The following is a 14,313-nucleotide window of genomic DNA, read 5'->3' as shown; positions in this document are numbered from 1 at the left end:
TTTTCTGAAATTAACCACTAAGATAGTTCTGGAGCAATATATGAGAGAGGCAGTATAATACTACCAAGATGAGTAAGACGCGTGGGTGACATACTTTTTGTTGTTTCCAAAGTTGGTCTTCTTATTTTTGCACCGTTTCTTCTGCGACTCCTTGTGTGTGGTACCTGTCTGTTCTGTTCGTTTGGTTCATACATCAACGATCTTCCCAGCAAGGTAAATCTTCATCGACATGAACCGGTGGACCAGATGTTGGGGGATCACCAACATAGCTCGACGACCAAAGCAGGTGAAATGGGGCGCGGCGGGAGTGAATATGCTGCGACCAACAACTCGCGCCCTGCCACTTGCTCAGAAAATCCACCAAGCCAGTGTTTTCAGAAAGAACGATGATTTGGATGACAAGAGACAGAAAAATCCTGATTTCAACAGAGACAGAAACAGCAATGAAATGGAAAACCATGAGGACGGAGAGGAACACCAGAGGCTCGAGGCTGAACACTCAGCGGCCGAAGAAGACATCTCCGACGCCGAAGAACACATGGACGAGGAGGAACATAAAGATCACCAGGAAGAGGAGGACCCTCATCACTTTGCATTTTCAGACAATTATTCGGAGGCCGTTCTGGGAGGCGAAATCTCGGCCACGGTTTTTGATGTGACAGGCAAGGTGGTCCACGTTGCACACAAAATGACCAAGTATGAGTTTCTGCTGGAACATGGCCTTTACCCTCGAGACTTGAGAAACATTGATCCCAGCCCTGTTTCTATTATTCCTTCGATTCTGGCACGAGGTCGCAAGGGAGCTGGACGATGCATCCTTGTCAACTTGTTACACATTAAGGCTCTGATTCTCCACGACAAGGTGCTTATCTTCGACACCCATTCCAAGAACAAAAGTGATACTCACCGACTGGGCATGTTTCTGTACGAGCTGGAGAACAAGTTGAAGCCGACAATCAACCCAGAAAAGATGCATACGGACATGACGGTGCTGCCGTTTGAATTGCGAGTACTGGAGGCGATTTTGGTCAACGTTATGACGACTCTGGATGGAGAACTTCAGGTGCATCTTAAGACCCTGAACGAGATTCTGGTGGGTCTGGAAGATCATGTGGACCGAGAACAGCTCAAGGAGCTGCTGATTGGAAACAAAAATGTGTCGCGATTCTACCAGAAGGCTGTTTTGATTCGAGACGTCCTGGAAGAGTTACTGGAGTCAGATGACGATCTACAGCAGCTGTATCTGGGCACTCACCCGAAGGAAGGGCTTGCGGAAGTCGAGCTGCTGATTGAGTCGTACTGCAAGCAGGCCGATGAGATTGTCCAACAAGCCTCCAACGTGCGATCTCACATTCGATCAACCGAGGAGATTGTCAACATCATTGTGGACGCGAATCGAAACGCTCTGATGCTGTTGGAGCTCAAGGTGACCATTGTGACGGTCGGTTTTGCGGTCGGGGCCTTTGTGGCTGCGCTGTACGGTATGAACTTGGAGAACTTCATTGAGGAAACCAACGAGGGAATGGTTCTGGTGGTGGGTGTGGCGTGTCTGGGCGGTCTGCTGGTAACGTGGTTCAACCTTACCAAGCTACATAAGACGCAGAAGATTGCCATGTTCAGCAACGCCGCTACCCACACTGCCAGCAAGCCGTACATGTTGCAGTGGATTATCGGTTTACTGAGAAGAAAGCGAACCAAGAGCAGGTTTGACAATATCGACATGAGCAGACCAAAGATGAAGGGCAAAAAGTCCAACATTCTGCATCAGTTGACCAAGATGACGGGCAAGAGGAGATAGATAGACGTAGACACCATGCACAACAACTCCCCTTATTTATAATAGATATAGACGGTACATATAACACATTGAATGAATACAGTAGGTCCTTTTTCAGAGCATATCACAATGGCGCAGAGGTATTCTACTTGAGTAAAACTGACAGATACATAAGGGTACCACATCACTTACTGTACTGTAGTTGTACTTGTAACGTATTTCAGTCATTCAATACGATAAGTCCATTTATTTACACAGTCTGTCTACACTTGGAACGTTGGTGGCATAGTCAGAGGTAGCGTAGCCAGAACGGTACCTTTCCACAGTATGGCCAACGCAATGGAGTGGCAGTGTCATGGCAACCAGACTGGATGTTGTCAGCTCATGACCTATGGCCATTTGCTTCCGTTACAATCCAGTTAGTCGCTCCGCAGCAAGATTCACATCTCCACTCAAAGCCTCACTTGATCCCACGAACCGTTTAATCTCTCCCTGGATGTTGTCTCCCACTCCGTCGGCAATGAGAGCCAGATCTGGCCGGATGTGTTTGATCACGTGGATAACTCCCACGTCTGTGTCGCACCGAATCACCTTGACGCCATGATCGTGTCCCACGCTCGATTTCAGAGCCCGATGGAACTTGTTGGCAACCATGGGAGGCACAATGACCACCAGGTTGGGATGGACGCTCATCAGATGCTTGAAGTCGACCAGCTGCGATTGAACCAGCTCCTGTGACACCACGACGGTGATTTTGCTATTGGTGGCCGTCGACTTGGGGCTCTTTGTGCTGGACTTGGACGAGCTCTGTACTGAACTATCAAATGTGTCTTGGTCTGAGTTGCTCTTGGCAACAAACGAATAAACGAGGTATGCAACTGCGGCGGCGGCAGCTGCGGCCCCAATGACAGCGGGCAATCGTGTTTTTCGCGGGGCCATGGTCGTAACAGGGAGATGTAGTGTGAGGTTGCAAGGGTGTGAGGTACAGCGGGGGACTCAAGGTTTGTTGGGGTACTGTTGATGCGCAATGTACGTGATATCGGCAGCTAAGGCGGGAGGTTGTGACTTGGGTAGGAGAGGAATATAAGGGGTTTGGAAAAGTATCATCTGAAAACAGGAAACGCGCTAGATATTCTTGTGTAGTCCGTTTGCTAATCAGACTACCACATATTCAGTTTTCATCAATACAACAGAAACAAGACTCTCGTTAAACTTTCGGGAGAACCCTCCTACAAACCGTGAGAAGGGTACGAATACCGGTCACTGACTGTATTGAGAGATACAGGTTAAGAGTGTATGAAAAAGAAGTGCGCGATATTCTTGTTATCCCGGATCACGAGATTGAGGCTGAATCCGGCTCTTTTGGCTTACCAAATGGCCTACAGTAGCTACTCACTAACCACGATAACTGCAGCCAGCTCGCACATGCACCTCGGCCCAAAGGGGTTATACAAGTGTTGGATAGTGGATAATATATGGAGCATGACAGGCGGGTCACGTGGTCATTTATTACGGAGTATATATCACGTGTCTGAAGTAGAATGAAAGTAGTCACGTGGTCACAAAAAAAGTAGAGAATCACGTGACTCTTTCCAGACGACAGACACACACAACAACAACAACAACAACAACAACAAAAAAGTGGCATGTACAAGTAGTCCCTTCGCTTCTTGCATGCTTTGGCTCTGGAATTTAACTCTGATCAGATCAACTCCACCTCACATGCCAACACTGCTCTTTTCAGGAACAACAACATGTGTGTCGCACTTGTACACGATTCTCAAGGCGATTGCGCTCATGTCCAAGCATGTGAGTCTCGAAATCATGTCTGACGGGTTCAAGTTCACCGTGGATGTGGACAGCAGATCCAGTCAGGCCGTGGTGCTGGTCAAGAAAAACCTGTTTTCGATGTACAACTTCAACGATCAGGATGCCGAAGGATCTGATGACGAGCCCGCCTTCTTTCCACCCTACAGATTGTCTCTAGCTTCGCTGACCACGTGTCTCGAGATGTTTGGCAAGAATGACGTGATTAGTGACAAAGCGGGAGGTAATGCTGAGGACCGAAGAGTTGATTCTTCGGGAGCATCGCAGACGTGTCGAATCCTTTACTCTGGGCCAGATCACCCGCTCAAATTCGTGTTTCGAAACGACCAGTTTACGACTTCGTGTGAATTTCTGAATCAGGATACAGACAAGCAGTCGGAGAGTCTGAATCTGGACCCCAGCGAGGTGGTTCTCAAGGTGATTCTGTCGGCGCATCTGCTGACCCAGGCTCTTCGTGATTTGGAAGGTGCCAAGTCGCAGTATGTGCGGATAATAGCTCAGACTAGAGCGATTCCTCATTTCAGATTGGAGAGCACGGGCGAGTTTGGACGCAACGTGATTGCTTATCCTAACGAGAGAAATGTTTTGGATACCTTTGTGATTGACGACCCGGACCAGGATCCAGAGGGAAACGTCATTGTACAATCGGGATACCTATTTGGTGAGCTGGTCAAGTGCAGAGAGGCCGTGGGGGTCAGTGAAAAGGTGTGTCTGCGAATGGACGTGTACGGGAGACTGTCGGTTCAGAGTATGTGTGTGGTTGATGAGGCCAGGAAGACGTTTGTGGACTTTCGGTTTAATGCTCATGACGAATATTAACGGGAGTACAAGCCTAAAGGTCTGAATGGACAACTTCGAATGCACTGCTTTGGACATGCCATTAGCGGGCCACCTGTGCATTACTGTAACTGACTGCACAACTTGTCACTTCAAGACATGGGCATATAACTATCCTTGTGAAGAAGCCTTGACCGCTGTCCAACAATGTCAATCCGCCAAATCGCTAACCTGATTCCATACGATACCCCACTCTTTCTCGCCGCTCTTCACGGTGTTGGAGCTGAACTGTTTGATGGACCCTACTACAGACATGCCACTCATCTTCCTACGATGGAATACTCAATTGCAGTCACCTACAGATGTGCTAACATCTCCTACAAGCAGACACAGCTATATTGGGTGATAGATTTCCCGCGTTATTTTAACTCTCTGTGACCAACTGCTCGCTCCTCCGTTCAGCCTCGTCACTACCACCAGCTTCTCGCGGGCTGTGGTATAATCGACATGGTGCTTCTTCACATCAGTATCGATTCGCTGACTAATCCGCCTCCACCACCGCCACAACATCATAAAACTGACTAATCATTCTCAGCTATGTCTCCCAGTCCTGTCTGCGTCCTGCTGGCTGCAGGTTTGACAAATTTCCTCCCACCATGCATGTTCACGTGACCAGGAAAGGCAAAATTTAAAAATTTGGAATTTTATCCTGTCTGCAAAAACACCCCAACGTCATGGTCGCCAAAACGATTTCGGAGACGCAAGAGGTGCTGAAAAGCATGGCTCTCAAGCGTAAAAACCCCGTCGACTCGGCCACCGGAATCTCCGAGTGTTTCCACAAGGTCTCGACCTCCATGTATGTGTCTCTGGCGCCCATGTTCAGCCAGAAGCCCGTGGCTGGCATCAAAAGCCAGCATCTGGACCCACTGGTGGCCCGCTACTTTGCTCCTGCGGGCGGCGTGGTTCTGGCACATTACAACCTCAAGCTGTACAAACGGGGAAGCGACTCTGAGGGCTCTGCTGTCATGGGCAAGTTTGTCAACGAGTCCCCATTCACCTTCATGTGGATTAGTACAGACCTTCTTGTGTGGAAGCCTCAGGTCGGCGACCGTCTGGAGGGATACGTAAACATGCAGACTCCTTCTCATATCGGTCTTCTTGTCCACGACACCTTCAACTGTTCCATCAAGTACGCCAACATTCCTGAGGACTGGGTCTTCACTCCCTTTGCTGAGTCAGGACAGCCGACAGCCGCCAAGAAGGACCGAGTTCGTCAGTCCATGGGCTACTGGTCGGACGGCTCTGGCAAGCGAGTCGAGGGCAAGCTGGAGTTCATCATCAAGAGCGTTCACACTGCCAACATGGTTTACCTGTCTGGTTCTCTGGTTGATACCTATCCCGCACAGTCAGGGGGCGCTGTGAGCGAAGAGCCCCAGCGAAAGAAGACGAAATTCACAGACGAGGATCCCATCGAGGAGATTGCCGAGGAAAAGGCAGAGGAGGAAGATAAGGAGGTTGAGCAGAAGGAGGAGGACGCCGCACAGGCCAAGATTGGCTATGATAGCGACAGTGCTGCAAGTGACGATAGCGACAGTGATTAGAGGAGGAGAGCGAGCTGAGATAAGAAGCGAGCTGAGGCGAGGGAGCTCAGAAAAGCAATGTTGAAATGAGCACGTTCAGAAAAAAGGAGGGCATAGAGTGTATATATAACTAACGGTGAGAGGTGGAGGAGGGATGAGTGCTCAAGCGCTTGTTTTTCTACACTTTTTAGTATATCCTAGGTGTGTGTAGATGTGTGGTATTGTACTTGTGTTGAAAGTCTTGCTGTAGTATATACTGTGTTTAGTGTCTCTCATGAATGTTCTCATCACAATAGAGGTGCACCATAGAAGGACGAGTATACTAATGAATGGATAAAAGTGCCAGACAGTTGTGAGACGTTTGCCGATAATACATCCGGGGTGTTTCCGACTACAATACAAGTACAGCCTGAGTATTGGTTGCCTTTCAGCTACAGTTTGATGACACTTAACGACCATTACTCGCAAAGTTATTATTACATGTGGTACTCTAAGGTATGCCAATCTACTCGCATTTTTCGTTCTGAATACTATTTGGTTTATTTTTGCACATCTTTTTAGTACTAAAAGGTCCAGTTATCAGCACTTTTTTTCACTCGATCAAGTTCAGTATATCCCAAGTGGGACTGTTATTGAAACCTTGCATTTAGTTGCATGACAAGTGCATGACAAGTGCAACCAACAAGATTTCGTTAAACGAGAGCCAATACAACAAGATGTGATTACACGGTGGTGGTTGGCATAGCTAGAACATGATCAAATTGATGAATAAGCACTATGAATTGGGTAGTGTTATCTTTCTTTTTTTGGTTTATTGCAAGTACTTGTACTTTTACAAGCACAAGGAGTGGAACATATGCTGTATCGATACAGTTAGTGTAATACTTGCTATGGTGGAAGCTAAAAGGATGGTCTAGAGGGGATATCTAGAGCACTTGTACTTGGACTTGTATATGGAGGGCAGAGAACCAAGTGTGGAGTTGATATCAAGGAAGCTATATCTATTGACTGCAAGACTGCAAATTCAGCGTTTGAATTTATCGACCCCTGGTCCATTGCAACTGCTTCTTTAGGTGTTGTTCATGGTCCATTGATATGGCCTGCTGCCAATGATGGAAAAGGAAGAGTCAATGATAACTGAAGAGGGGATATGAGATTTGTTTCAAAACAGGAACTCGAAAAAAGAGCTGTTTCTTTGTTATAGGGGCTTCTCTTGATACACTATTGACTTTTCTATTCAGTAAAATAATACAAGACTACTGAATGTATCATATATTCATGTTTCATTAAGATTTTTAGATCTTTTATATGTTTTTATATAGGTATGTACTGGTACAAACCGAATTATGTTCCACCAACACACAATTCATGTCCAGAATGATTTGTACTAACACTGGCGAATAATACAGTATGTACATCAATAATCAGTGTGGCGTCCGTGAGACTCAATTGTATAACATTTATCACCACTTGTCTCGTTAGAAGTGTCAGAAGGAAGCACTATCACAGCTAGATATCGTCGGGTAGAGGGCTGTGTAAGGCTATGGCCATCTACAGTATATAGGAAGCAGATAAGAGTTCCATAGATCATGACCCTGGTTGAACTGTCATCAGCGAGTCTCACTGACCGAGAGGGTCCCGAATGTGCACGGCTTTCAGAGTATGTGTCTCCCTAGCTACTTGTACAGGAGGTTCTTCGGCGAATACGATGTGCCGCAGAAGTCCTACATTGCAATTAACAACATCCTTGATACACAACTGTGTTGATGTATGTCTTCCCCGATCCTGAGACCGTCATTCATCAGTGCCACAGCAGATCTCATGGTTGTGGTACTGTATGACATGTGCGATACATACAGCCATGCAAAACTTTTCTTACTGCCATTACACATCTCCAATCACTCGCTACTCTTACATGTCTACAATCTCTCAGATATTAAATAAGCCATGTGGCATTTTATTGCTTACGCTTTTGATTGCAACGCATTTACTGAGAAGCAATGGAGTCGAGGAGGAACTGTCGAGCCTCGGAGTCCTCACCCCAGTTGGTGATGACGACACAAGAAGCACCGACGACCTTTCGGGCGTTACCCTCTCGGTCGAGCTGGCAGAGACCAGCCCACTCACCGAGCTGCTTGGCATCGGGGACCTTGACAAGGGGGATCTTCTCCTCGGGCTCGTTGCAAAGAGCCTCAACGAGCTTGAGGTAAGACTCGTCGGTGACAGAGTCACACAGGACACAGAGCTCGGCCTCTCGTCGAGAAAGGGCCTTAGAGCACTCTCGCAGACCTCGGACGAGACCGTCGTTAATGACAGCCTTCTTCAGGACGGTCTTGAGGGCATCCTCGAGGGTAAGTCCTCCGGAGGGAGCAGCGGCGGCAACCTCAACTTCAGCGATAACTTCAGAATCAGACTGGGTTAGAATGATGGCAGCGAGTGATTGTCGTTTGTTTCGACTTCGTTCGGATAACGATTTGGATGCTTTTTGAGCGACCTCGAGAGATTATGTCAATGATTTGCTTCATTTTTCCTTGCAAATAAATGAGACAAATCCCATAGTTTCTCCATTTGGATCGCTCGACATCCTCACCAAGATGGCCTCGTGATTCCCTCTGTCATACTCACCATTTTTAAATGGACTTCCTCACAATTTCTGAACTGTTCAGTCTTGTTGGAGAGTTATAACGTCGAAAAGTTTCATTATTTGGGTGAACGCATGTGTGACTGTTTTCCCGATTGGGAAGTATCATGTGACCTGGTGACGATTTGGGACGGCTGCAGTTTTGGGTGTCGTGGGTTCGATTCGTGGTGTCGTAGTATTAAATTATTATCTGGAACACACTACACAGATTCACCGTATTTCCGGGCATGAAATAATGTGACTGTCTCGATAAAAATATATTTATTCAAAAATCCACCCTAGATCCGCGTCCACACGTGCTCTTAAACTTCCTGATCATGTCCGTGCAAAAACTGTGTTCTGAACAACCCCAACAGTCGAACATTTACCTACAGTTCAAGCCTTTTGTAAGGCGATTGAACTATATCGGGAGCTCCAGATAGACCTCAGTCAGCCGTTTAAAATACATATTCCGGTAGCCCGTAGAGAGACAGGGAATGTAAAGTGACTTTCATTTATTTTTCGTGCTACCAATTGACACACCCCATAGCTGCTACACCAAGTGCAAGTACATACTGCACCGGTGTGTACAGGTACTTGTACAGCACAGTGTGTATAGCCCCTCAGTCGCTTCAACAAACGGAAGCAGCCGCCCAAATACACTGAGAATGATACCAACTTCCGCTTTCTCCATTTGCTCCCATTGTTTGCAGTTTTGTTGATTCCTCAAGCCGTCCTATGCACTTCGTATTCGTCTTGAGACCGAGTCTCAGCAAATGAAACAGGCTGCTGCTGACCCTGCACACGAGAGAGGTGCAGGAGGAACATATCTCACCCAAGACTGAGACATGGGCCCATGTTGGCGCACTCGCAGCGTGTTTTACTCTTTTACTCTGTTGTTCTACCCCCATATGGAAGTGGTTGCATGAGACATAGTGTAAACATGTGAAGATACAACCACTGCACTTCAGGCGATGGTGTATTGCAACAGCTGGTTGCCTGGGACCCTTTTTTCGGAGTGCACAGAGCCGGATAAACAGACAAAAAGAAATACTAGCAGCCATTACTTCTTTTTGTATCGCCCCTTGTCTACCAATATTGAATTCTACTGGCCCCTCTAAACGAGCGTTAAAAAGTGTATCTGAAGCAGCCAGGGTCGATCTACAAGAGTTCGCTGCGGGACGAAAAAGAACAGTCTCTGACCTTTGTCTCGGACAAAACTCGGAGAAATCCAACACCTAAAGTCCACATAACTTCCATCAGTGCTTGTGTGGTGCTGCAAGTAGCTCCGAGACAAATGTGCGGTGAGACCTTGTCTAGTCGATTAACGAGGTGTTCCCGCCATTTGGCCGAGAAATTTTAACGGCGTTGAGTAAGACATGTTTTCGGGTTTGTCGAGTAATTACGGTCTGTCTATGAGTAGACATGAGACATTGGTTTGAGGTGCGACACTGTTACGTACATACTGTATCTATGGTATTCACCGTCCAAGTACACACGGACCGCTTGTACGAGACTACAGATCGCCTTAGATCCGCCGTTGCTTGTGCACATGAGGAATGTTGCTGCTACGAGATTATGTGTACTTGTATATCATTAATTTAATTCATTTTAATCTCATAAACCTCCATGCCTTCAAGCCTATCATCCTCCTGTGTGAGCAAGATCTACAATCTCCACAGTGGAGACATTCTAGCGAGCATAACGGGTTTAAGCAGTTGAAGGTATTGAAAATTGGGATCACATTTATTCTTTTTGTGTGTTTTTTCTGTTTTTTATTCAATTTTCCAGAAATTGCACTGAATACCGCCATTTTAGTCACTATCTCTCTCTTTCGGTATCTTGCCTAACATTTCCGGTCATGCACTGCGAACCCAAACCACCTTAGGCAACATCACCAAGTGGTACGCGACTACACATCACCACAGCTGCGGGACCATGAACGACTCGTTTATCCGCACTACCAGCATTCTGACAGAGCATTTCGGCTATGCGCCGATTGCTGTGGTCGACGATGTCATCAACGCGGTCAACCAGGTGCTATATACCGTGACCGACGCGATGGAGGACTTTTTGAAAACGCGCCAGGCCCGACACCTTCAAAAAATCGAACAGACCGCCAGAGACGCGTCCGACTACCAGCTACGCGTCGCCGAGCTGCCAACGACTAAGGAAATTGAAATCGGAACCGCCAAGATGGAGACGCTGCTGGAAACCAAGGTAGACGAGAAGTTTGATCTGTTTGAGCTCGACGCGTTGCGAAACGTGTTCAACGTGCCCTCTGAGCTAGTTGAAGGCGGCTGGTTCAAACTGGAGCACCACACGTTTGATGCCAAGAGCGTTTCCAAGGTCAACGAGGACGCAGAACTCGACAGAGAGATTGCCAGGCTGGAACACGAGCTGTTTGGAGGAGAAGAGTCTTTGATGCGACAACAACAACGGCTCAAGCTGGAACTCAACCGACTGAAAAGAATAGAGGCCACGGTCGCACGGTGTGGATCGAGCTTCTCTTTTCTCACAGATAGGAGTTCTGAGGCTAGTAAGTTGTATAGGGATGTTGTTCCCTTGGCGGAGAGTGTGCAGTTCCTGGTTAATTCTACTAGGGGACTTGAACCCCAAGTACGTACGGCCAAGAGGAGACGGATCGACAGAGTCAATCTACCTGCGTCTGCCAGAGATCAGTATCTGGATACAGTCACGAACCAGGCTATTTTGAAGGCTGGCTTGTGGTCTGGACTGGACGATGAGCAGGTGTCTCTAGCTGCTGAGTTCGCAAAGAGGGATCAGAGAGAGCAATATCATAGTGAAGAGCAGGAGCAGGAGCAACAGCAACAACAGCTGAAGGGGCACGAGGGAGTGCAGGAAGGAGAGCAGGAAGGGGAGCAGGAAGGAGAGCAGGAAGGAGAGCAGGAAGGAGAAGAACAGGATGAACAGGATGAACAGGGTGCACAGGACGGACAGGATGCACAGGACGAAGGCCAACTAGAGGGACAGCAAGAGGAACAACAAGGAACTCAGCAAGAGGAGCACCAGCAAGAGAATAACCCACAGCAAGAGAATGTCGCCTCACGAGAAGCACAACAACCAACCACTTCATTGCCATCTCTATCACCACCTCCAGACCCTCCCTCTGAACTGGATCCTGACGAAGACAAGGAGAACAAAGCTCCTCGAAATACAAACACTCAGACGGTTTCCATGGAGGATTTGGCCCAACCTGAACCTATGGCTGAACCTGATGGCGAAGTCGAACCAGAGACAGATCTCCTGGGTTCAGAAGTAGCCCTCTCCTCAGATCCCCTCATCTCGTCAGACTCTTTGGTCCATTCAGAGACTGAAATGGAACTGTTCGAGGTAAGTGTTGATTAGTCCACTGAGTGTCATTCCATAAATACTAACCATGTACACTAATATATACTAACGTTCTTACCGCTTCTGATGTTCTCTCAAAGTGGTTCTAGTCATCTATAAAGAACCCAATCTCACCACACTGGATCTTGCGAGCGCGCCCGCGTCCTGCTTGTCATAACATCATCTAGCTTAACTTATGTTGAGCAGAACTGCACTAGTAACGTACAGCCCTATAAATATCTATATCGTATATCCAATGTGGAACCCGTCTTACAGCTCCATGTCATCGCCAAAGTCGGGCACGTGATCGTCGTCCTCCTGCTTCTTATTCTGCTTGGCCATTCCCGTCAGCTCGTCCTCCTCGTCGTCTTCAAAGTCAACGTCAAAAAAGTCGTCGTCTGAACCCACGATCTGCGCGTAGATCTTCTTGACCTGCTCCACAATGCCGTCATAGGTGATTTCCGTTGGTGCACCTGAGGTCACAATCACAGGACTCTCGTCTCCATCGTTCTTAGCAACATCCTTGATGCTCTCCTCCAGCGGCGGAATCGACGTCTTCTGGTTGTACGACAGCTTGATCAGATACGTCAGCTTCTTCTCGGGTACAAAATCCTTCATGGACTTGCCGAGCTTCACGGACGATAGCACGGGGTCGCCGGACGGCGTGAAAATAACATCCGACTGGTCCACCTGGAACTCAAAGTCCTCGGTCGACTCCCGCAGAATCGATGCCTCCATCTTGGACAGTGCCTCCTCTAGGTCCCGCTGGCCTGTGGCTCCTCCCTGGACAGTGGAGAGGTACCAGATACATTGACCAGGAGGAACCTGGCCAGACTCGGCACCGTAGCAGATGGCCTGCACAGTCTTAGTGTTGCCGGACGACAGAGAGCCCACGGGGAACACGATGATGGCCGCGTCCTCGCCCTCGGCGAACCACTCCTTGCAGTCCATGTTGACAATTACCGTAAGATGGTTGATCTGGTACTCAGGGTTGGACGAAGGGATCTTGGAGCGCACCTGCTCGGTGATCTGGGCCTCGGACACCACCAGCTTCTCGGACCATCGCACCTTGGAGCCATCGTTGAAGATAGCCGTCTTGGAGTCCACGTCGAGCCCGGTGAGGGTTGCGTTGAGCTTGTATACGGCTCCGCCGACAGCGGCTGATCGACAGAATCCCTGCGACAGCTCGGAGGCAGATCCGTACATGGAGTAAACCACGGGAAACGCGCCGTAGGTCTCGAGGGAGACCAGGTACCGCTTGATACGGTGGAGGGCGACGGGGGTGGCGACATCGTTGGAAGAACACAGGCCAATGGACTGGACCAGCTCATCGATTTGGGTCTGTTCCAGCTGGAACTCCTTGGTCATGAACTCGACAACGGGCTTGTCTCGGTAGGGTCCCCAGACGTTGTAGAGACGTTCCCACTCGACGGTGAACTTGATGAACTTCATGAGCTGACGCTTAACGACGGGCGACATTTGCTGGGACGTGAAGATGTCCTGTTTGGACGCCGGCACCTTTTCGAAGCTGTCGTTTTCGTACGTGTGGAAGTTGGTGAGTGACCGGAACTCCAGATACTTGTAGACCCGGCTCTTGAGCAGCAGTTGCAGCATGTCCGACTTGGCAAACAGCACCCGTGGGGTCAGGTCCACAAAGTACTTTTTGGAGTCCAGGGGTCGGGGCTGGTACAACTTGGCGTTGGAGAAGACGGCGGACTCGTAATTGACCTCGTCCACCCATCTAGGGAGCTCATCGAGATTGAGTACTGCCGACGAGTCACCGTAGATGGAGTTGCGGTCCAGATGAGCCACGTTGGAGCCCTGCCATGCGAGGGCGGCCGCAAGAATTGACTCGACGATGCCCGTGCCACAGATGAGCACGTCGCAAGAGTCTACAAACGCGGGGTCCTCTGCCAGTGGCGGCACAATTGATCCTCGTTTGGATACCGATGATGCTGAGAAAGAAGACATGTGGTGTGAGAGGGGGTTGAGGGGATGTGTGGGAGAGGTGTCTGCGTTATCGAGAGAGGAGGTTTGTGGCGTGTACAGTACTTGTACTGGGACTTGGTTGGCTTCACAGGTGTAGTTGGTGTGCGGGCGCGTTGCTTTTGCGGATGCTGCGGATGTTGCGGATGTTGCGGATGTTGCGGATGTTGCGGATGTTGTTCTGGATGTGTATCTTGTTCCGCTTGTGTCGCTTGTGTGTTTGTGTCGCTTCGTTTCCTTCTGAGGTCCACCTGGCAATAGTACAAACAGATGTCGTGCACTCTTCCAGCGCTCTGGTTCAAAGATGCAGGTGTAGACTTGGAATATGGGGTATGTGCTGCGTATAGAGTTTTAGGAGGCTTGGACAGGGTGCACTAAAGTACGTGCCGAGGGGT

General features: G+C 48.7%; 7 protein-coding genes across 7 annotated transcripts; 4 read left to right on the top strand and 3 right to left on the bottom strand.

Annotated features, from left to right (window-relative positions):
* Nucleotides 1-229: 229 nt before the first annotated feature.
* On the top strand, nucleotides 230-1,798 carry YALI1_F09314g (uncharacterized protein; the record flags this gene model as incomplete). Its single annotated transcript, XM_505070.3, has 1 exon — nucleotides 230-1,798. The coding sequence occupies one exon, from the start codon at nucleotides 230-232 to the stop codon at nucleotides 1,796-1,798; it is 1,569 nt and encodes a 522-aa protein (XP_505070.2).
* Nucleotides 1,799-2,185: 387 nt separating this feature from the next.
* YALI1_F09289g (uncharacterized protein) lies at nucleotides 2,186-2,716 on the bottom strand (the record flags this gene model as incomplete). The annotated part of the gene is made up of 1 exon (XM_505069.4): nucleotides 2,186-2,716. One exon carries the CDS (start codon nucleotides 2,714-2,716, stop codon nucleotides 2,186-2,188), a length of 531 nt encoding a protein of 176 aa, XP_505069.2.
* A 735-nt stretch (nucleotides 2,717-3,451) lies between these two features.
* Nucleotides 3,452-4,423, top strand: YALI1_F09282g (uncharacterized protein; the record flags this gene model as incomplete). Its single annotated transcript, XM_505068.3, has 1 exon — nucleotides 3,452-4,423. The coding sequence occupies one exon, from the start codon at nucleotides 3,452-3,454 to the stop codon at nucleotides 4,421-4,423; it is 972 nt and encodes a 323-aa protein (XP_505068.2).
* Nucleotides 4,424-5,115: 692 nt separating this feature from the next.
* On the top strand, nucleotides 5,116-5,982 carry YALI1_F09265g (uncharacterized protein; the record flags this gene model as incomplete). Its single annotated transcript, XM_505067.3, has 1 exon — nucleotides 5,116-5,982. One exon carries the CDS (start codon nucleotides 5,116-5,118, stop codon nucleotides 5,980-5,982), a length of 867 nt encoding a protein of 288 aa, XP_505067.1.
* A 1,966-nt stretch (nucleotides 5,983-7,948) lies between these two features.
* Nucleotides 7,949-8,589, bottom strand: YALI1_F09230g (40S ribosomal protein eS12; the record flags this gene model as incomplete). The annotated part of the gene is made up of 2 exons (XM_505066.3): nucleotides 7,949-8,374; nucleotides 8,587-8,589. 2 exons carry the CDS (start codon nucleotides 8,587-8,589, stop codon nucleotides 7,949-7,951), a joined length of 429 nt encoding a protein of 142 aa, XP_505066.1.
* A 1,930-nt stretch (nucleotides 8,590-10,519) lies between these two features.
* Nucleotides 10,520-11,950, top strand: YALI1_F09211g (uncharacterized protein; the record flags this gene model as incomplete). The annotated part of the gene is made up of 1 exon (XM_505065.3): nucleotides 10,520-11,950. The coding sequence occupies one exon, from the start codon at nucleotides 10,520-10,522 to the stop codon at nucleotides 11,948-11,950; it is 1,431 nt and encodes a 476-aa protein (XP_505065.3).
* A 252-nt stretch (nucleotides 11,951-12,202) lies between these two features.
* YALI1_F09177g (uncharacterized protein) lies at nucleotides 12,203-13,903 on the bottom strand (the record flags this gene model as incomplete). Its single annotated transcript, XM_505064.1, has 1 exon — nucleotides 12,203-13,903. The coding sequence occupies one exon, from the start codon at nucleotides 13,901-13,903 to the stop codon at nucleotides 12,203-12,205; it is 1,701 nt and encodes a 566-aa protein (XP_505064.1).
* Between the last annotated feature and the right edge of the window lie 410 nt (nucleotides 13,904-14,313).

This window comes from Yarrowia lipolytica, chromosome 1F, assembly GCF_001761485.1.
Source record: "Yarrowia lipolytica chromosome 1F, complete sequence".
NCBI lineage: Eukaryota > Fungi > Ascomycota > Dipodascomycetes > Dipodascales > Yarrowia > Yarrowia lipolytica.
Note: the sequence above shows the minus strand (reverse complement) of the source record. Positions and strands in the feature narration are given on the sequence as shown.